We start from the raw sequence: 21,261 nt of genomic DNA, 5'->3' as shown, positions 1-21,261 counted from the left end.
AGCCCAGCACTCCTACCCCCCTCCCACCTGATGTGTTCCATATTGTATTCCCATTCCACCTCCCCAGCCCTGGGCAACCCTCCACCACCCTCACACGTACCGTCCGGGCCAGGTCACTGCGCACAACCTTCTGCTCCATCAGCTGTAGCCGAATGTCAATGTCAAACTTGCGGCAGTATTGGATGTACTCATGACTGCCCAAGGCATGCTTGCTGGTAGGGTAGAGGGACAATACCATTAGCATCCTGGGGATTCACTGGCAAGGGAGATGCATACCTTAGCCTTGGGGAGAGAGATACAGAAAGGTTTAAGTAAGGGGGTAGTACCTGTGTCGTACCCTACTTTGGCTCCTAGAAAATGTCATGGTAGAGCTTAGGAGAAGGAACAGAGGTCTATCTAAACAAAAGCCACCTAATATACTTAATCCTTGGTCGGTATAAATATTGACTCTCTTAGGTATTTATTACCCGTGTGGTAATCACTGGTTCACTCCAGGGCTGGGAACTGTTGGAGAGAGCGGGGAAACAGAGGCACATCACAGGGAGCAGTTGTTGAAGCCCTATCTTCTGGGCCTCTGTATAGGGGACAACCAGGAAGAGACATGTTGGAGTCTGCCTGTGCTCAGGCTCCAGGATGGGAGCTCAGCGAGTGACCCCTCTTCCAATGCTACCAACTAGGGTGCTGAGGCCAAAAGAACTTGGGGCAAACCCACCAAGCCTCCAGATCAGTGTCCCCACCCAACTTCTTTTTCTACCTTCCATCTGTTGGCCCTGCCTGCTTGTGAATAACCTTACAAATTTCTACTTCTTGAAAAGTCTCAAATGCATGCCAGTCCCACCTGCTCAAGCACCCACGTGTGAGACTCCCCCTTTCAGAGAGAAGGCCTAGGAGCCCTCGGCGATCCAACCTCTTTCTCTCTCCCAAATCACACCTTCATCAGCAAGGAAACCCAAGAGGAGGGGCAGAGGGAGAACTACCTCCAGGCCAGCACTGCAGGCCTGGGCCTGGCCTTAGCAGCTGGGTAACAGAAGCCGGAAAAGGACTTCCTTCCTCAGCAGAGCTGGGAATCTAGGCCAGAAATGGAGAGGAGAGGACAAGAGCATAAGCGGGGCAGTATGTGCAGAAGCTGGCGGAGGTGCAGGGCCCAGGGTCATCTAGGTCCAGCGAGGACTCGAGTGAGGGGTTCTCCACATCCTGAGAGGACCAAATCTCCGATCTAGGCCCTCTCAGATCTAAGACTGAAGTGCAGCCAAAACCTGGAGGTGGTGAGGCTGGGCCGCGGGGCTGGGCCTGGTGGGAGAGCCTGGGAGGAAGGAAGAGTGTGGTGGGGCTGGAGGAGGTGGCAGGAAACCCAACCCTCCCACGGGACTGCCTCAAGGTTCTTATCTGAGAGCAGCCTGCATCCTGAACCCACTCGCCCCCCTCAGTATCAGCCCCTCCTGCCAGGCAGGGGTAGAAAATCTGAGGGCTTCCTTGGGAACTAGCAGATTTCTGGAACCCCCAGAGGGTCCTTTCCACCCCCACCCCGGGCAGTTGTCATGTGTTGGGGGTCTGGGGACTGGGCCAGGAAACAACATTTATTGTGCTTTTCTGTTGGGTGGGAGTGGGGCTCCTGGGCCAGGAGTCACGGACACAGGTCCCCTGGGGACTTGCTTGATCTTCTCTGTGGAAGGCCTTCCTCTCTATGCATTCAAGTGAGAGTATGAGGGGTGTGATCTGAGGACCGCTGACCCTGTCCCACCTCACTAAGAATATTTCACCTGAGTCTTGGCAGGAAGGTAGAACTTGACAGCTCCCACTACCTCCGGACCCAGGGGCTCCAGGATTTGGGGTGCTGCAAGGGAAATGGCAGTATCTGTGCAGCCCAGAGCCCTAGGACTTCTCTCCGTGGGCTGCTCCTTCCCTGCTGGTATTTACTGATTGCTCACAGGTCATTCTCACATTTCACCCTCACTGCAGCTTACAGAGGGCCCTGAGCATCAATCAGGCTTCACAAGCAGTAAGTGGCAAGTCAGAATTCAAACCTGTGTAATGGTGTCAGCAGGAGCTCCAACTTACCCACTATGTCCCCTTGTTCCCTTCTAACAGTGGCAGGCCACCTGGCACTCTCTCTGCCAGGCAACCCTGAGTCTAGGACCCCTCCTCTTCCTCTAGGGGAAAGTGTGTTACATAAGTGAGTTTAAAGGTGGGGCACATTTGAAGGGTACCCTGGAGTTGTACCATACAGAACCCTGCCTCTTTCTTTTCCCTTAGCTTCCAGATGAGGAGGCAGAGGCCAGAAAGGACCCCACAATATCCCTAAATTTGAAATAAGCCCAGATAGCTGGGCACAGTGGCTCACGCCTGTAATCCCAGCACTTTGGGAGGCCAAGGCGGGCAGATCACCTGAGGTCAGGAGTTCGAGACCAGCCTGGCCAACGTGGTGAAACCCAGTCTCTATTAAAAAATACAAAAATTAGCCGGGCGTGGTGGTGCTCATGCCTGTAATCCCAACTACTCAGGAGGCTGAGGCATGAGAATCGCTTGAGCCTGGGAGGCGGAGGTTGCAGTGAGCTGAGTGAGATGGCGCCACTGCACTCCAGCCTGCGCGACAGAGCAAGACTCTGTCTCAAAAAAAGAAAGAATCCCAGAAATGAATCTGCCATCCTGACTGCCAAATCTTGTGCTCTAGACATAGATCAACCATCCTTGCATCTAGACCTGAATGTAAGAGAGAGAAAAAGCAAGCAGTGGCACTTATAGGGCACTCCTAAGAAGTGAGACACAGGTCTCTCCTTTCTCCATTCCCAAGATGTGCTTCCTCCAAGTGGACAGAGATTGGGGGCAGGAGTGGCTCTAAAGCCTAAGAGAGGAAAGCAGATCTTATCTGTCTGCTGTCACACAGCTGTACCATCTGAGAAGTGGTAACCTTGCCCCTGCCTCTCTTCCACTGCAGCCCTCCAGAGCCCAGGGTAGTGGAAAGGGGGTTGCCTCATCTGGTCCACATCAGACTTTCCAGGGAGGCTGCTTTCCAGAGAGGGCACTGGATGGAGAGGAGCTGGAGGCACGCCTTTGGGAGGAGGATAACTAGCTGCACGGGCCAGCTGGGGAAAAGACTTGTTGGCAGGAGAATGGGGAGAGACAGTAATTGTAATTTCTCCCCTGGGCTCCACAAGGGCGCTTCTGCCCAGTCCTCCTTTTGCCCCAGCCATAAAAACACCACACATAATCTAGAGCAGGAGATACAGCACTATCCATATAGTCTCCCCAAGCCCACCCCTCCCCACAAATACACACATCTCTCCATAAGCAGAATCTGCAAGCAGATATGACCTAGTCTTTGCCTAATCCCAGCTCCAAGCTCTTTCCACAGCAGACTTGGCTCAGGACGTCAGCCAACCCTGCTGGAAGACAGAGCTCCTGGGGAAAGTGCTACGTGGCCGAGAGTGTGCCCAGAAAGCAGGAGCATTGACTGTGGGATTGGGGCGGAGCTGCCAGGCCGGTCCCAGCACCAATCCCATGAAGCCCCCTCACAATCTTATTACCAGGAAGGCAGGGGCTACCTCCCACCCATTCACTCACTTCTGCAGGAATTCCTCCAGCCCACAGGGCTTTAGCACAAAGTCACCTACGTCCACATTCCTCAGGTCATCATGGGTGTAGCACAGGGTCTGGTAGATAAGCAAGTCTACAGTGGAGGAACCTGTGAAGGGTAAGGTAGGGGGAGCAATGATGACAGATGTCAAGGCAGATGGGTCTCAGTTTCTCCACCCTGATCCCCCTTCCCAGCTAAGTATTCTCCAGCACCATCACCAACCAGATAAAGCAGGCAAGTAGTTCAGAGTTGGGGAAAGTGACTGCACTAGAATGCTGGCCCCATAGCCAGTCCCTCACCCCCAAAGGAGCATCCTCACTGCCCTTCATCTGGGCCACAAGATGAGGTGGGAATCGAGTCCAAAACACAGTCATCCCCACCCCACTTCAAGGGACGCTCACACCCTGTCCCCTCTCACTAACTTACAGTTGCAGGTGAAAGTGAGTGCCTCTTGAAGCCTGTCACACAACACAGTCACCTTCAGGTTGACCTCATCCCCAAGGTGCTCTGGGCTAGGGGTGACAGCACTCCAGACATAGCCAGTGAGGGAGTAGTCTTGGATGTCAGAGCCAGATCGAAGGCTGTACAGAGAGAAAAAAAAAACCCTCGCTGTGCCTTTAGAAGAGAGTAGTTGAGAAGAGGTCTGTTGGGACCCTCATGCTCCGAGGCTCAAGAGCCCCTCTGTCCCCACTCAGCCCAGCCCTCCAAATTTGCAGGCCAGGATGGGGGCAGTGGGGTAGCAGCTCTGAGAAACCCCCTTCTTGACACTTCTCTTATAATTGCAAAATGTTTCCCACCATTGAACAGTACAAATAGTTCTAAAATGACAAAGCTTTCCATGCTAAATTTAATGGAAAATTTTTTATAAATCCATTTCCTTTCTCTTTTAGTTCCAGATAACACTCTTATCGCCAGCTGGGGTGCATTTGCTCTTAAGGGCAACTGAGGGTCAGACCCTAGAATGATCAGGATACTTTGACCATTCAATGGAGGTTTCATGAATTTTGTTAAAAATGTGAGACTTCTAAGATTTCAAAAACCCTGCAGACACTTGTTGTAGGAAGCATTTTCATAGCTATGAACTGAGATTTATTTAATTATGGTGCTTCTTCCCTCCTAAAGAAAGTTCTGAAATGGATGGCCCTCCTCCCCATCCCCCATAGCCCTCCCAAATCCCCTGCCCCATTCTTTAACTCTTACATATCTAGCATGTGGCAAAATGCAGCAACCTCCTCATCTCTCTCTTCTGAGACCTCAAACAACTCATGGCCATTGGCAACGGTGTGGGGCCGGGAGCCCACCTTTAAGAGAAGAGCAGACGACTCAGTGCCTTTTCCCTCATGGTGTCCCCTCCCTATGAGGTACTCCCAGACCTAAACTCAAACTCTAGATGAAAAGACTTTCTAGTCACTCAACATTCAATGAAAGGGGCACGAGAACATATGGGACATCCGGGAATACATGTATCTGCTGTCCTAGGAGACCAGGAGCCAAGTTGAAGAAGGAGGCGAAGCTCTGGCTGAGATGGACAAGAGTGTGGCCAAAGTCACTTCAGGAGGGAACAGTCTGATAAGCGTGAGGCAGCCGGTAAGGCAATCCAGTGCTGTTGGGCCGCTCCTGCAACACAGGCTTTCCGGGCGATTCTCCCAGAGGCGTGACAGGGAGCAGAGCAGGCAGCTGTTTTTCCCAGCCGCTCTACTGAGGCTAGAGCAGGTGGGCTGCCCAAATGGTGCCCAGGGAAGCTTGGCCCTCGTCTAAAGCCTCAATATCCACAAGCCCCAGGGACCCAAAGCAGAGACAGACCCAGAACCCTTAGATAGAGGAGATGACTCAGACACATGTGCCTTCTGGGTAAATGCTATTTGAGGAAGAAAGCGCCAAAGCAGTGGTCTGGGCAGGGGAGGACCTGGTAGAAGCTTGGCTCCTCTGGCTTCCGAGTCAGCCAGCTCTGAACGGCCGGAACGTCAGGGAGCCTGCCTTGGCCCCACTTCCTCTCTCAAAATACGTGTGTGGCGGTGAGATTCTCAGACAAGGTCCCAAATGGTCTCCCATCCCAGAGCTGCTTTCAGTCACCCAGGAGGGTTCCTAAAGAAGCCACTAGCAAGGCCTGTAGCCCAGCCCTAGGAAGAAGGAAGTGAGGGGGAGGGAGAGCTGGTGCATGACAGGTTTCTGCCTGAGAGGTCTGCTCAGGGCAGCCTGGGAGGCCACACCGGGGAACGAGGCTTCAGCTCAGATGGAGATTCGGCCGGCGTGTGGTTCCAACAGCTGTTTCTGGGGGGAGTCTAGCTCCGGCCTACGCGCATCGCAACGCCTCACATCTCTCATCCAACCCACTGGCTACTCTCAAGTCCTCCCTGCCTCTTGGGGCAGATGACAGCAACTGAGCTCCTCATTTGAATATCCAGACTGTTTCCTCTGGTTGACCCTCTCTTGTTAGCCTTGCTCCCCTGGGTGTGCATGGGCGGCGGGGGGTGGGGGTGCACAGAGGGGAGGGCAGCAGTGGGGACAGTTGGCATGTGAGGCCCTGGCTCTGCCAAGTTCGTGCCTGTGTCCCAGTCAAAACAATAGTACCACTGTCAGCAATTAACCCACAAGAGAAAGGAGAGAGACAGGAAGAAAAAGAGAAAGAGAGAGAGACAGTGGGGGGAGGGAAGAGAAGGCAAGAGAGGGAGAGAGGGAGAGAACAGAGTGGCCACTGAAGGCCACTGTCATGCCCTTTCTGTACCACTCACTGGCACCATAAGAAAACAAAAGCCACTTACGTTTGCCCGGCTGGCAGGCCCTGGTGGCATCGCCCGATGCTGGCTGGGGGAGTCTGCCGGGCAGAGGCTGGCAGCGGGGGTATCAGGCTGGCATTTGGAGCCAGCCATTTCCAGAGCTGGCTCCTCTGGCCTGGGATAAGGAGGTTCCCTCTGGCTGGAAGCCCGATGAAAACGGGGCGGTGGTATAGGCCGAGGGCCCAAGGGGTCCCCCCTCCCAGCAGGCTGAGCCCCTGCAACAAGCTGAGCCGGGGAGGACCAAGGCCGCATTTCCCCACTCAGAACTGGCAAGAGCTTTTTGCTTTGTGGCTGCTTCTTCAAGGAGATTCTGGGCTGAGCTCTGTCTCAGAACTCTGATGACATGCAGGGGATGGGGAAGGGTGAGGGAGTAGAGGAGGCAGGAGAGAGAAGGAGTGACAGAGGTGACCACCTACCAGAGTGCCCTGACTCAGTGAGCAGGCCCAGCTGGGTGTGAGGAACTCAGAGCTGGGAACAGGAATCTCCCAGTCCCTATAAATAGCGGGAACAGCCCCACCTCTCAGAGCAGGGACTTTAAAAATCCCTGAGCTCTAGGGATGTGGCTTATCCCAGGAGCTGATTCTGCTTTTGGGGGGACTCTCTTAGCAGAAGCAGAGGAAGGAAGAACTGTGTAGCTCTTCAGAGTTGGGAAGGTTCCCAAAGGCTAGACACAAAGTGGGAAAACCCCAGTGCCCCTTAAACAATGGCTAAGGAGGAAACCAGGATGGAATGAAGTAGAATGCTACGCTGTCATAGAAGGCATCAGCAGCCAGGGGCATTGGCTTACGCCTGTAATCCCAGAACTTTGGGAGGCCAAAGTGGACAGATCACCTGAGGTCAGGAGTTCGAGACCAGCATGGCCAATGTGGTGAAACCCCATCTCTACTAAAAATACAAAAATTAGCTGGGCATGGCGGCAGGTGCCTGTAATCCCAGCTACTTGGGAGGCTGAGGCAAGAGAATCTCTTGAACCCGGAGGCAGAGGCTGCAGTGAGCCGAGATGGCACCACTGCACTAAAGCCTGGCGACAGAGCAAGACTCCATCTCAAAAAAAAAAAAAAGGCATCAGCCATGGGGGTGTCACTTGTCTCTTGACTCCTTGCAGCCAGGGTTTCCAGGGACCAAGGATGAAACACAAAGAGGCCTTCTGGTCCCACCTAGGAGATGCTGCTGAAGCTCCCCTAAACCAGAAAAAGGATCAGAGCTGCCCTGGCACCTGCCTGGGGGCTTTGACCTAGATAGTTCACTATTTTACACTACGTACTGATAAAAATAAAACTATTTGTCATACTGCATATTTTTTCTAAATATTTTCATTGTGAGAAGAGAATGGGTAGAGACGAATAATGCAAGGGTTGCACGACAATGTGAATGTTGTCAGTGCCACTGACTGCACACTTCCAAATGGTTACAGTGGCGAATTTTACGTTACGTATATTTTATCACAATAAAGAACAGAGCAGGGAGAGAGAGAGAGAGAAAGGGAGAAGGAGAGGAGGAGAGAGAGGGCTTAGGAACGAGAGAGGCCAGGGCTGAATGCTGGCCCTGCTATTGCTTGCTGTGTGGCTTTGGACTATCAGGAAGGGTTGTTGTGGAGATCTGGACCAGGGTCTGGCATTCAGTGGGCACTAAACAAGTGGTTACTATTGTGAATGATCTTCATCGCCACGCAGCGTTTTTGGCAGAACAGGGCCTCAGAGCAAGCGGAAGCAACTTGCTCCGGTCCAGAGGGCCATTCAGCCAGTCAATAATGAATCCCCTAACTCCCAATTCAGTCCTTACATCAGGAAGCAGGCACACGCTAGGAACCAGGATTCCCAAATGCCTGCCCCAGAAGGGCTGTTTTGGCCAAGATACATGAAACCTGGCCCTGAGAAGGAGCCCTCTCTCTACTGGTGTCCACCCCTAATCAAGCCTCCCTTGGACCTCCCCCACCAGGGCCAGGGTCCCAATGGCAGAAAAAGAGGGTAGGAGAGGCCTAAAGGGGTAAGGACTTGGCAGAGTTGGATGCAGAACAGCAGAGAGACTAGTCCCTGTTTCTGAAGGACATGGAGAAAGGAAGGCAGAAGAAACACAAGAAGGTCCTTACCGGGGCTGCAGAAATCCGGCGGTTCTTGCCAGGCGTCGCATTCTTTCGGTTGCCATAGCGGGCGGCATAGGTGCGGGGGGGCACCTGAGGGGGCATAGTCTTGCTCCTGGCCACGGGTTTTCCAGAGGTGTCTTTGCTGAAGTCCAGGGGCCCTCGGCCCTCCTTCCAGCCCCTGGTGGCATCCCGCAACATCTCCGCATCATAGGTCGATTTCAAGTTGAGCCTAGTAATTGCATCATTGATACCATCATAGTCCACAGACCCCAGTAGGCGCCCCTGACCCCCACCTCCTGGCACCTCTTCCTCTTCTAGGATCCGATGCTCTAGCAGTTTGCCAGGCAATTGTTCGACCAAAGAGAAAGTGTTGATGTCATTGGGCTGGGAGATCTTGGAGGATGAGGGGGACCCCTTTCTGGGAGGCAGGGGAGGGGTATCCCAGATAGAAGCTCGGGGAGGCAGAGGAGGTGGGGATAGTTTCTTGCAAGAGCTCTCTATGTCCCCTGGTCCTGGGGATGAAGAGACTCCCCCATCTGAACCATCAAAAATGTAGAGATAGTCTCCAGACAGGGAGCCTTTGGGCCAGGGATCTGAGCCAGGCTGGGGCCCTTGGGAGGTAGAGTGGTTGGGCGGCCCTTCCTGTGGGGAGAGTGAGTTGTAGTTGAGGGTAGGATCAGAGCCAGAGAGACCGCGTAACAGCTTGAGGTCGGTCCGCCTTCCTGCTGGCTTGCTGTAGAAGTCTACCCCAGGCTCATCCCAGCTGATGAGAGAGGGGTCTGCGTTCTGCTTGGCTCTGTTCTCCTCCTTGTCATGCCGGAGCCGGGACAGGGCATCATACTCCATCTGCAGGGCTTCCGCCATCGCCAGCTCTTTGCGGCTGATGCCCACTGACTCCAAGGACTTCCAGTGTTCCCCATTGCCCTGAGTCGAAGACATGGTGAGGATGGGGGACACAGGCGACAAAGAAGTCTCTACTTCCTGCCAACGTCAGTTCTGGAGGGTTGTGACATGGTGTCCAGGTGCCTGCAGGTGAGGGGTAAAAATATCAATCAGTCACAAAGAGAGATTTACTAATAATCCATAATAATCCAATTTAGGTGATATTATCTGGGCCAGTGCCTGCTTCTTCGGTGTGTATAACGAATGGAATGTACAGGAAGATGGAGGAAAAAAGGGATACCAAGACAACTTTACCTATTATATCCAACTATCCATCCATTCATCTCTACATGTCTCATCTCTGCACCCTAATCCCTATACTCACCTCTGTCATTTGTGCCCCAAAAAGAGAGAGAGGCACTTCTTTTTTTTTTTTTTTTGAGACGGAGTCTCGCTGTGTCGCCCAGGCTGTAATGCAATGGTGCGATCTCGGCTCACTGCAACCTCTGCCTCCCGGGTTCAAGTGATTCTCCTGCCTCAGCCTCCCCAGTAGCTGGGATTACAGGCGCCCACCACCTCGCCTGGCTAATTTTTGTATTTTTAGTAGAGACAGGGTTTTGTCATGTTGGCCAGGCTGGTTTCGAACTCTTGACCTCAGGTGATCCACCCGCCTTGGCCTCCCAAAGTGCTGGGATTACAGGCGTGAGCCACCACGCCCAGCCAAGAGGCACCTTCTACTAGCCAAGAAGAAGAGATGGAAGCAAAGCTTCTCCAGTCAATTTGAAGAGGACAGCTCTCATACACTACTGGTGGGGAATGTAAAATGGTACAACCACTTTGGAAAACAGCCAGGTTCTTAAAAAGGTAAACATACATCTAACACAGGATTCAACTATCACTTCTACTTATCCAAGAAAAATAAATGTATATGTCTACACAAAGACTTGTTCATGAATATCCACAGCAGCTTTATTTGTAATATCCCAAAATGTCCATCAACAGTGGATGGATTTTTAAAAATGTGATGTCTATACAATTGAATACTACTTGGCAATAAAAAAGAATGAATTATTGACAAATGTAATAACAAGGCTAATCTTAAAATAGCTTTGCTGATTAAAAGATGCCAGACAAAACAGTATGAGTATGTATGATTCCATTTATATAAAATTCTGGAAAATGCAAACTGATCTATAATGACAGAAAGCAGATCAGTGGTATCTGGGGGATGGAGTGGAAAGAGGGGTGGATTACAAAGGGACACAAGTGAACCTTTGGAGGTGATGAATATGTTCATTATCTTGATTGTGGTCATGGCTTCATTGGTATACTCACATGTCAAAACTTTTCACATTACACACTTTCAATCTGTATATTTTATTATGTCAATTACACCTCAATAAAACTATAAATGAAAAGTACAAGAGAACCCTGTGAAACGGACCTTGTAATTACTCAGCTTGCACTAGGACCCTCCCAAAATACACCAATATATAAAATAAAACAAAGCTTGCCAACAGGTGAGACCCGGCTACCTGATGTCTTACAGGTGTGCCAAAATATTGATTTTCCCCCCTCAGCCCTCAGGAAGCCACAAAGGATCTCCAGGCCAGTGCTTCCACTTACTTCAGTGGTGGCATCCTTTTCTCTAGCAGCCATGACATGAACAGAGTTCAGAAGCACTCAACAAATGGTGGTAATGACAAGGTCAGTCTGGCCCAGTGGTTCTCAACCCCAGCTGCAACATTAGCAACACTGGGGGAACTTTTTTTTTTTTTTTTTTTTTTTTTGAGATGGAGTCTCACTCTGTCACCCAGGCTGGAGTGCAGTGGCGGGATCTCGGCTCACTGCAAGCTCCACCTCCCGGGTTCATGCCATTCTCCTGCCTCAGCCTCCCGAGTAGCTGGGACTACAGGCACCCACCATCACACCCGGCTAATTTGTTGTATTTTTAGCAGAGATGGGGTTTCACCGTGTTAGCCAGGATGGTCTCAATCTCCTGACCTGGTGATCCACCCACCTCGGCCTCCCAAAGTGCTGGGATTACAGACGTGAGCCACTGCACCCGGCCCGACTGGGGGAACTTTTAAAAAGTACCAAAGCCCAGCCGGGTACGGTGGCTCACGCCTATAATCCCAGCACTTTGGGAGGCTGAGGTGGACGGATCATCTGAAGTCAGGAGTTCGAGACCAGCCTGGCTAACATGGTGAAAACTCGTTTCTACTAAAAATATAAAAAATTAGCCAGGTGTGGTGGCACGCGTTTATAATCCCAGCTACTCAGGAGGCTGAGGCAGGAGAATCGCTTGAACCTGGGAGGCGGAGGTTGCAGGGAGCCGAGATTGCATCATTTCACTCCAGCTTGGGCAACAAGAGCAAAACTCTGTCTAAAAAAAAAAAAAGTACTGAAGCCTGAATACTCTCAAGAGATTCTGATTTAATTGCTCTGTGGTAGAGTAATGGTATTTTTTAAAAACTCCCCAGGAGATTCTAATGTGTAGCCCAACCTTAGAACTGTGGATCTATGAATGTGTGTTTGTGATTAGGTTGGGGGAGACCAGTGTGAAGTAGTCACTTCCGACTCTTAGCATCAGCAGCCAAGAGGTTGACAGTTCCATAAAAATTATCAGAAAATGTTCATTCTATTGTACCGCTTCACCCAACAGGTAACAAACATGAAATTACACCTCATGATTAGAATGTTGAAAACATCAATAGGAAAAAGGCTCAGATAGACTCTTGGGTGGCAAGTTGCTTAGATTCAAAATAAGTTAGGACAAAGGTATCCCTTACCCTGGGGTGCCTCCCAGGACCCTGGTACATCTGTCAGGTATAGGCACAGGACCCTGGTCTGAAGGGTTCTGGCTCAGTGAATCTGACAACTATTGCACTTAGGAATTTGTTCAACAAGGACAGACTGGCCCAAGCCCAGCCTCAGAGTATCTAAAGCAGTTCACTGTTAACTAAATTTCTCTGCCTTTCCACAGCTCCTTACAGATCACTTTTTATCCACAGTGGGTATGAGGAAGTCTTGCTATTTGAAATTCAAAGGAGTAGCATAAGCAGATGGAGATATCCAGAACCTAGCTGCCTGGAGCTGGGAGACTAGTCCCAGGAAAACGAGGGCCTAGTGCCTTATAGATAGGAGATACCAGATAAATGCTCAAAGTTGGATTGGGCTTAAGTATGTTAATCCAGAGAATGACTGTGTATTTTCAGCGCTGAGCTAGGACAAGCATAGTATTAAGATTTGACTTAGCAGGCACTATTGCGAGAGGGAAAATTCAGGCCATTGGAAATAATCTTTCTCAACTTCCAGTCTCTCTTCCAACACCCACTTATGCATACTTGCACTCAGCTTCACTTTCTTCCTTTTGGCCCAGGGGAAGCAGATTCCTGCCTCCTGCTGAGGCACAATCCTCTTCTGCTGCTGCCCCATCCACTTCATCTCTAGGATAATGCTCCATGGATTTCCCTTCCCTCTCCTGTATCTTCAATCTCTTTTCCTTAACATGGTTTTTCTCTTCAGCACATAAACATGCTTCACCTAATCTTAACAAGAAAGGAAAAACCCCGAACCCTAAACACCTCCCCTTGACTTTTTTTTTTTTTTGAGATGGAGTTTTGCTCTTGTTGCCCAGGCTGGAGTGCAATGGCGCACTCCCGGGTTCAAGCGATTCTCCTGCCTCAGCCTCCCGAGTAGCTGGGATTGCAGGCATGCGCCACCATGCACAGCTAATTTTGTATTTTTAGTAGAGACAGAGTTTCTCCATGTTGGTCAGGCTAGTCACGAACTCCCGACCTCAGGTGATTCACCTGCCTCGGCCTCCCAAAGTGCTGGGATTACAGGTGTGAGCCACCGCGCCCAGCTCCCCTTGACTTTTTGTCCTCTCTGTTCATCTTTCCGTTCTCAGCCAAGCTTCCAGAGAATGGACTACACCTGATGTTTCCAAATTCTGCCTTCCCATTTACTCTTTAACTCACTGTAATCTGGTGTCTGCCCCCAACATCCCACTAAAACTGCTCCAGCAACAATGCCTGAGCTGCCCAGTTCAGTAGCCATTTCCACCTGCCTGGACATTGCTGCTGTATTTGGCTCTCCAAACCATTCCCTTCTTCTTTAAACCCTCTCCCCCTGGCTTTCATGAAGATATCTTTTTCTTGTTCTCCATCTCCTCCTTCTTTGTCTTCCTCTTCCTTTGTCCACCCCTGAAATGTTGGTGTTGGCTCAGGATTCTATTCTCAGCTTACTGTTAACTCTACCCCCTCTGCTTGGGCATCTCATCTATTCTTGTTTCCTATCCATACTACTCACATGTTGATGATTCCAAATATGTATCTCTCCTTCAAGTTTATATGCCCACTCATATCTCAAAATCCACATGTCCAAAACTCAACTATCATCTTCTTTCCTCCCCACAATCTGCTCCTTGCTCCTGGTTCCCCATTGTGGTGAATGGCACCACCCAGTCCCCCAAGCTAAAAATCCTGCAGTCATCCTAGAGTCCCCCTTCCTTTCACCCCTCTCTCCAATTGCCAAGGCCTGCCACCTTTTCCTCCTTAACACTTCACAAAGCCAATCTTTCCTTCTATCCTAACTGTGGTTGCCCTAATTCAAGCCCTTATCTTCTCTCATTTGGGCTATTACAATGGCCTCCTAATAGTCCTTCCCCCTACTAACCTTGGCCTCTTCAAGGCTTTTTCACAGAACATCCTGAGGGCTCTTCCTAAAATGTAAATCTGATCACCTTGCTTCCTGCCTAAGATATTTCAAAGGCTCTCTGATTTCTCTATAAGTCTCTCTCCTGCCCCACTCTCCCTCTCATCTCCAACCATTCATGACCACGTATGTGATACCTCCGTGATTTGGTTCAAGTTGTTCCAATTTGCTATTTGCTATTGGCTCCCAATAGCAACCAATGTATATCTCAAACACAGGCTTAAGATATTTTATTCAAAATTACATGTTTATGGATCCATCACCCCTACTATGTTTCTCAAGTTCCAAATTCCCATCATTTCCATCGAGCTTGAACTGGAACGTCAGGGCAGAACCTTCTGGGAGGTGGGGAATTTTCAGACATGGAGATGGGTGGTCAGGATGTAGGTGGTGTGCTCCTTAGTATCCTTCAAACACAGGACTGGGTTTTGGAACTAACGAGGTTGGATTGGCATCTGTAAGGCAGGTGCAAGGATGGCAAGAAAACCACACACAGTCCCTTCCAGCTCTGGGATTCCTTGATTCCAACCTACTGATTCCTTAGGTCAAATCTCTCAGAGGACTCCAAAATCACAGGAAAGAGAAGGAAAGGTCCCAGGGTGATCCAAGCAGGCGCTGTTCCTGAAGCTCTTCCCAGACTGGAATTCAGACGGAGGAAAGGCGAGCTACCCCTCTCTAACCACCATCCTCCTGGCTCTGGGCCAGGCCGCCACTAGACTGTCTCAGCCACACAGGGAAGGAAGCCCAGCCCTCTGACAGATCTCACACCCGGGGCCACACTGGCAATGCTCCTCCCAAAGGCTCAGCACTCAGCTCACTATGATGCTGAGAGGTGGCAGTGAGGAAACAGGACAAACAGCATCCCCCACAGGACCAGGAGGGCCACCCCCAAGGTGAAGTGAAGGTTCAGAGAGCAGCAGCCAGACACGAGGGAACTCCAGAGACGGAAAGACAGGAGCAACCAGTCCCAGCAACCTTGAAACACAGCGAGCTGGCTTCCTCTAAAAATTCAAGCCCTAGATTTCATTTTCTAGGACTAGAGCACATGCAGAAAGTATTTTAGGAATCAGGGTTTCATGTTTCCTGCCTCCCCTCTTCCCCATTTCAGTTATCTTTCTGTCAGGCTCTACATCAGAAATTGCTCTAGGGTCAGGCGTGGTGGCTCATGTCTCTAATCCCAGGACTTTGGGAAGCCGAGGAGGGAGGACTGCTTGAGCCCAGGGTTCAAGACCATCCCTATGGGGGGAAAAAATTAGCTGGGTGTGGTGGCATGCACCTGTAGTCCCAGCTACTGGGAAGGGTGAAGTGGATGGATCGCTTGGGCCTGGGAGTTTGAGGCTACAGTGAGCCGTGATCGTGCCATTGCACTCCAGTCTGAGTGACAGAGACCCTGTCTCAAAGAAAATTAAATTAAATTAAAATTAAAATAAAGATTGCTCTATTCCCTTAGTCTTCAAGGGCTACTAGGGATTCTGTATAAAAACAAATAGCCATGTCGGTCCCTTGAAATAGGAAGGGTAGATCAGGGCCTGCGTCTCTGCTACTCTGCAGCCCATCCAGGGAGAGACGGCTGGGGCCAGTGCCACTATGTCACACAACTCCAGGGGGCACCCCACACATTGTATTCTATGTGAATGATACCCCCTGACCACAAAAAAGAAAACCATGTGAACGGTGCCTCCTGGAGTTATACACCTTGTGGTTCAGGCTGCGTTCTCTCCTAATGTCCACCTCTTAGAAAACAGACGGAAATCATCCAGAAGGTCTGTTACAGCCAGTTTTCTTTCACCACCCGCCTGCAATAATTGTTAACATTTCCCCACATTTGCTCTCTTTCTTGCTCTGCTTTACCATTTAAAAGTAAGATGCCCTTTGCAAAGTGTTTGTAAGAAACACTTTCCCTCTAAAAACTTCAGCCTGAATCTCTAAGAGCAAGGGCATTCTCCTATGTAAAACACAATGCCATGAGCACACCCACAAAACTTAACACTGACAACAATAATATTATCTAATGCACACTCCACATTTGAGTGACCGCAATTGTCATCTGGGAAGCTTTAAAAATATACACATTCCCGACCTCTCCTTGGAGGTTCTGACTCAGTAGGGTGAGTCCCTGGATGCTGGATGCTTCAAAAGCCCCTAAAGTGATTCAAATGTGCAGCCAGGTTTGACCCCACAGAAGAGGGTTTCAGAACTCTCAGGAAGAGGACCTGGGTAGAGGCACCCCAAAAAGCACCAGTCAGCTGATGAAACAAGAGGACATGCCTATGGCCAAGCAGGTCGGTGCCAGGGTCTGAGCTGCACCAGGCACCAAACTCAGTCTCACAGCTGCCCACAGATGGCTGAGGGCTGGCCGGGGAGGAAATGGGGTCAGGACAGAGTGACACAATGGTTCAGAGTCAAAGGGTGGAAAGAAAGGAGAGGGCACTCCCTCCAGTGGAACTGGCTCTGTTTAGTCCCTGTGCCAGAGGGGGAGGAGCCCAGGGGCCACCACTGGAGCCAGTGAGTGGTAAGGGTTCCTGCTGTCTTGCTAGAAGGCACCCTAACAGAATTGTTCTGCTTGGGACTGGGAGAATCTAGAGGGGTCTCGGTCATCTCTTCCCCATACCCTGAGCCACAGATTGGATCCCAAAGGGTGTTGAGTACCAGCTACATGCCAGGCCAGGCACATACATATCTAAAGACTAGAAGTATTCAGATGACTATGGCACAATTCCAGGGAGCTTACAATCTAGCAAAGGTGGCAGACACATACATAAATAATTCCATCCCCTCTTGGGGTGTAAAGCAGGAAGCAAGAAGGTACTGCCTGTCTTGGACCATCTTCAGTGGGCAGGGAAAATGGAAAGCTCTCAAGCAAGGTGGTGAAGAATATGCAGGGTTTCAAGCCCCCAGTCTTGGGCATCCTGATTTTCAGTAGATTTTACTAAGTGAAGAGACTCAGCTCTAGGACTTCCCCAGGAAGGGACCCTCAGCACTTCCCCTAAGGACAGGCAGGGTCAGGGAGTCAGAGGCCATAAGGACTTAAACCCTTTGGTGTCCAGGTTTTTCTCTTCAGAGAGGACCTCCACTTCTGTCCATCCCTCAGCACCCACACTCACCCATACCCCCAATCCCACTGGCTTTGCAGCCAGGGACCCTGTCCCGCATCTCACTCCACACATGTGCCACTGGCTCCACCTGCCCCTCCCACAGCCCAGCTCTAACAGGGAACATCAACACACTCTTCCAGGAATCCGACTCCTACAGCAGGGAGGTGTATTAAGGTCAAGCAAGCCGGCTCCCCCAGCCTCCACCAGATATGCATCTGATCCCTGCTTCCTTATGGAAAACCCACAGGTTGTATACAGCTCTATAAGCTTTTTTGATGGCAGGTCTATTACGGAATCACATGCATCAATAAGGTCTTTCTCTTCTCTAGTGTGCATGCCCTCTGGGTGACTCTCATCTAGTTCCAAATGTGAGAAGACAAAATAACAGCTTGTGTTTTCTTCCCACTTATACATCCCCTCTCTAGTAACCTCTATAGCTAAGCTAAAGCAGCCCCACATGGTCTGGCATTTCCTACCAGGACTTACTCTCCATTCTTCTACTCTCTGGGCGTACCATACCCTGGACTCTCCATTAATTTGAAGCCAAAGTGCACACAAGAGTTTACTGGAAGTCTTTCTGGGTCCTAGACAAGCAGAGGGACAGGAGCTTGGAGTCTGTGGGACAAGGCTACATAAAGTCAGGTCTGCTTGTGCTGCTGACTCCAACTCAGAGACCCCAATTCTAGCTCAGAAACCATTTGGTCTCATGCACACACACAGAATCCTTGGAGATCATAGCTCCTGCTACATACCCTGTAGACTGTGGGCTCTGCGTATGAGGAGAGACCAGGATGGAAGAGGTGAGGCAGCTTGTGGCTCCTCTAAAAACTTTCCTTCCTCTAGAGCTGGCAATTTTGATTGCAGGGCCAGGGACCAGAAGCTGGCAATCAACTGAACGGAACATTTGGCAAAGAGGGAAGAAAAGCTTTGGCAGTATGTGTATTTCTAACCCAGGAATCATCCCAGGAGCCAGAGCAGCCACATCTCTGTCTGGTTCCTACTTCCTGCTTCCTCCTCCCCTCTTCCCTCACCCAAGAACCAATCCTTCTCATTCAGTTCACCCCAGGTTCCCTCTAAGGGCATAGTAGTTATGAGGGACTCCTCCAGCTTTCTGGGCCTTCCAGAGAAAGGTAGGGGGACAGGGAAGGTCCCAGGAAGGTCCCTGACCAACCTTGGCCTCCAGTTGAGGAGACCACTGAGGGAACTTCTTTACACACAACTTTCACACCAGCCCATCCCGTATCAGAAAAACCACCACAGAATTTCCAAAAAGCAACACCTAGGAAACCCTAAATGCTCTGAAAATACTGTAGACTCTGTGAAGTATAAAAGAAGCTCCTCTGAAAGAGGACACAGAAAATGGGTGGAGTTGGAGATGAAGACACAGTAGCTCTCTTTAGGCCTGGCCTCCCCCATCTACCACCCTCCTCAGCTTTGCCTCAACACAGCATTTGCTTCCTATAAACTGAGGTCTCCTGCAAGGCCCAGATTGTCACCACTGTCACCTCCAGCCTCAGTTCAGCTTCCTCAGCATATGCCCTTGGGAATCCAGTTCTGCAGGATTCATTCCTGTGTGGGTGGGGAAAACTCCCTGGAGGATGCCAGCCTGTTCAGCAGAGTCCATAAAGCAAGTCCCAGCTGTTCCCATCCAGCCAGGGCACCAAAGTGAGGAAACAACATAACAACAAGGCTCTGCTCTGCCTGGAGGGCTCATCAGAGAGAGGACAGGAGAGGCGACGGCAGAGGAGCTGCCTCCCCAGGTCTTCTGCCCTGGGCTCGGCGGGGCTGGGCTAACCCATCCGGGTCTGCAAGGAGCAAAGAGGCAGTGTGGAGGCGTACTTCAAACGAGGGCCCAGCCCCATTGCAAGGGGATGAGGATGTACGTCGGGGTAACTGCAGAGGCACTGGACTGACCAGAGAGCACTGAATAATGCCAGTGAGACCATCCTCCAGAAGGAAGACATCCTTGCTGGGCTGACACTTGCTTGTCTCCAATTTGTTCAATTATAATAATTGTTAGGGTGCTTTCTGGTAGCACCTTTCTCAGATGTCCGAAAGGTTCTCTCTGGTCTTGATGACAGGGTCCTCCTTTCTGTCCCAGATGAGAGGGAGGACCACTAAGGCTAAGTGGCTTTGTACTGTCTCTCCTACTGGAGCTGTTTCAGAGTTGTGAAAAGATTGTAGATCCAATGAAGGGAGGCTGGCATGGTGGGAATACTCAGAAACACTCTTGGCCCCAGCCCTGTGCTCTCCCCTGCAAGTATACACTCAGCACAGATATGCCAGAGCCCCAGTACCCAGAAGGATCACACACGTAACAGTAGAGGAGGCAGGGCCAGCAGCTCCCAGGTGGTGGTGCTGTCTGTAGGGAGGACAGGGGTGATTGCCTGTAAGCCTGGGTGCAGGAGCCAATGGGCAGGGCCAGGCTGTGTGCGTGGTGGGCTGCCGGCAGCTGACAGCCACCTGCTCAGCTCTGAGAAGGGCCAAAGGAAGTCAAGCAGAAAAAGGTAGAGCCAGCCATCCATGAGAACCGGCTAAGGTGCTGACCAGCCCCCACGCCACGCTTCTTTCCTTCCTCGGGATAGGAAGGCTCTCCACCATGTGCCCACAGCCCAGCCCACTGTCCCTGTGCCATCATGGTGTTCCTCAACCAGCAAGCTAGACTCAGAGTCTAATGATAAAGCAGGATATCTTCAGTTAATGCTAACTCCTCAAATATCAAGGCAATCCCTAATAGATTACAGTCACTCTTGGGGACCTGAAGCCATAGGATCACACAAACCATGTGTAACCCCCAACCCCTCCACATACTTTTCCCCCTGCACCCCACACACACATCTATGTCTCCCCGCTACATACACACCACACACCTCCCATGCTTATCCCATACCCCTCACACCCACCCCATACACACCCTACTCTCCCCCGACACACACCCTCCTGCTCACCCATTCCCTCACCAGCTCTCCCAGAAGAGAAGAGAGGAAGCTGGCCTAGACCCATAAGGTCACATTCTTTTTTTTTTTTTTTTTGAGACATAGTCTCGCTCTGTCGCCCAAGCTGAGTGCAGTGGCGTGATCTCGGCTCACTGCAACCTCCGCCTCCCAGGTTCAAGCAATTCTCTGCCTCAGCCTCCTGAACCACAGGCACCCGCCACCACGCCCAGCTAATTTTTTGTATTTTTAGGAGACATGGGGTTTTATCATGTTAGCCAGGATGGTCTCGATCTCCTGACCTCATGATCCACCTGCCTGGGCCTCCCAAAGTGCTGGGATTACAGGCGTAAGCCACCGCGCCGAGGTCACATTCTTAGTGTCACTGGCAAAGAATTCTGAGAAAAAAGGTTAAACCCAGAAGAAAAAAGAAAACAGGCCCTCTCAGCGCCAGGGGGCAGCTCCGGCCCTTCCCCAAGCAGGCTCTTCTCTGCATTCCAGCAGGCTGAGGGCACTCAGGCAAAGAGAATGCCACAGAAGGAGCCTCAGGCAGAAGAGCTTCACAAGAGCCCTCTCCCAAATGCCCCCAGGCCTTCTGGCAGGCCCCCAGGGTGGCCAGTCGTTCTCTAAATCAGGAAGGTGTAAAGAAGCCGTGGGGTCCCCACAGACCAGGGTAGGAAAGGAAAGGGACACCGGCTTTCAAGCAGTTCCAGTCTTTCAATCCAGAGAAAAACAGAAAAATGAAACACCCCTAAACATCTGATACTCATTTACACAGGGGTGTGAGAGGTCAAGGTGTTAGTCCCTTCCAGGGACATTTGCATTAAAAAGCAGAGTCTAAGGAGGGGAGCGCCCTGGAAATGGTAAGACTTCTATTTTCCCAGGGAAGAATGAGCCATGGAAAGATGGGGGGGCCGGGGGGGGGGTGCTCTCTAATGTTAGGCCCCATAGCTCCATGGCCTCCCCCTGGTCTCAGCTCCTGAGTGTAGGAACCTCTTGCCCCTCTAGAGTACAGTCCCCACAATGCTGCCCACTGGGCAGCCTGCCCCTTTAAGGCACTGACCCCTCCAAACCCTGGCCTTGGCTATTCTTAGCCCAGGTTGATCCAGGTGGCCACGGTCCTCTGCCTATAGCCATGCAGTTCCCAAGCTGGGAGCCTCCATTCTTCCTGGTAGCAGGCCAGAAGGATATCCTGCTC

At 51.0% G+C, this 21,261-nt stretch overlaps 1 protein-coding gene across 1 annotated transcript in view; it reads right to left on the bottom strand.

The window, feature by feature from the left end:
- PIK3C2B (phosphatidylinositol-4-phosphate 3-kinase catalytic subunit type 2 beta) overlaps window positions 1-21,261 on the bottom strand; it is a 75,191-nt gene that overhangs the window by 41,696 nt on the left and 12,234 nt on the right. The window contains exons 2-6 of the mRNA XM_009238907.4: window positions 8,441-9,460; window positions 4,775-4,875; window positions 4,001-4,155; window positions 3,562-3,682; window positions 101-212 (exon numbers count right to left, since the gene is read on the bottom strand). Of these exons, the coding sequence (XP_009237182.1) occupies window positions 101-212; window positions 3,562-3,682; window positions 4,001-4,155; window positions 4,775-4,875; window positions 8,441-9,373 (1,422 nt within the window). The 5' untranslated portion in view covers window positions 9,374-9,460. The remainder of the gene's footprint in view (window positions 1-100; window positions 213-3,561; window positions 3,683-4,000; window positions 4,156-4,774; window positions 4,876-8,440; window positions 9,461-21,261) is intronic.

This window comes from Pongo abelii, chromosome 1, assembly GCF_028885655.2.
Source record: "Pongo abelii isolate AG06213 chromosome 1, NHGRI_mPonAbe1-v2.0_pri, whole genome shotgun sequence".
Lineage (NCBI taxonomy): Eukaryota > Metazoa > Chordata > Mammalia > Primates > Hominidae > Pongo > Pongo abelii.
The sequence above is the reverse complement of the archived record's forward strand: the minus strand, read 5'-3'. Positions and strand labels throughout refer to the sequence as shown.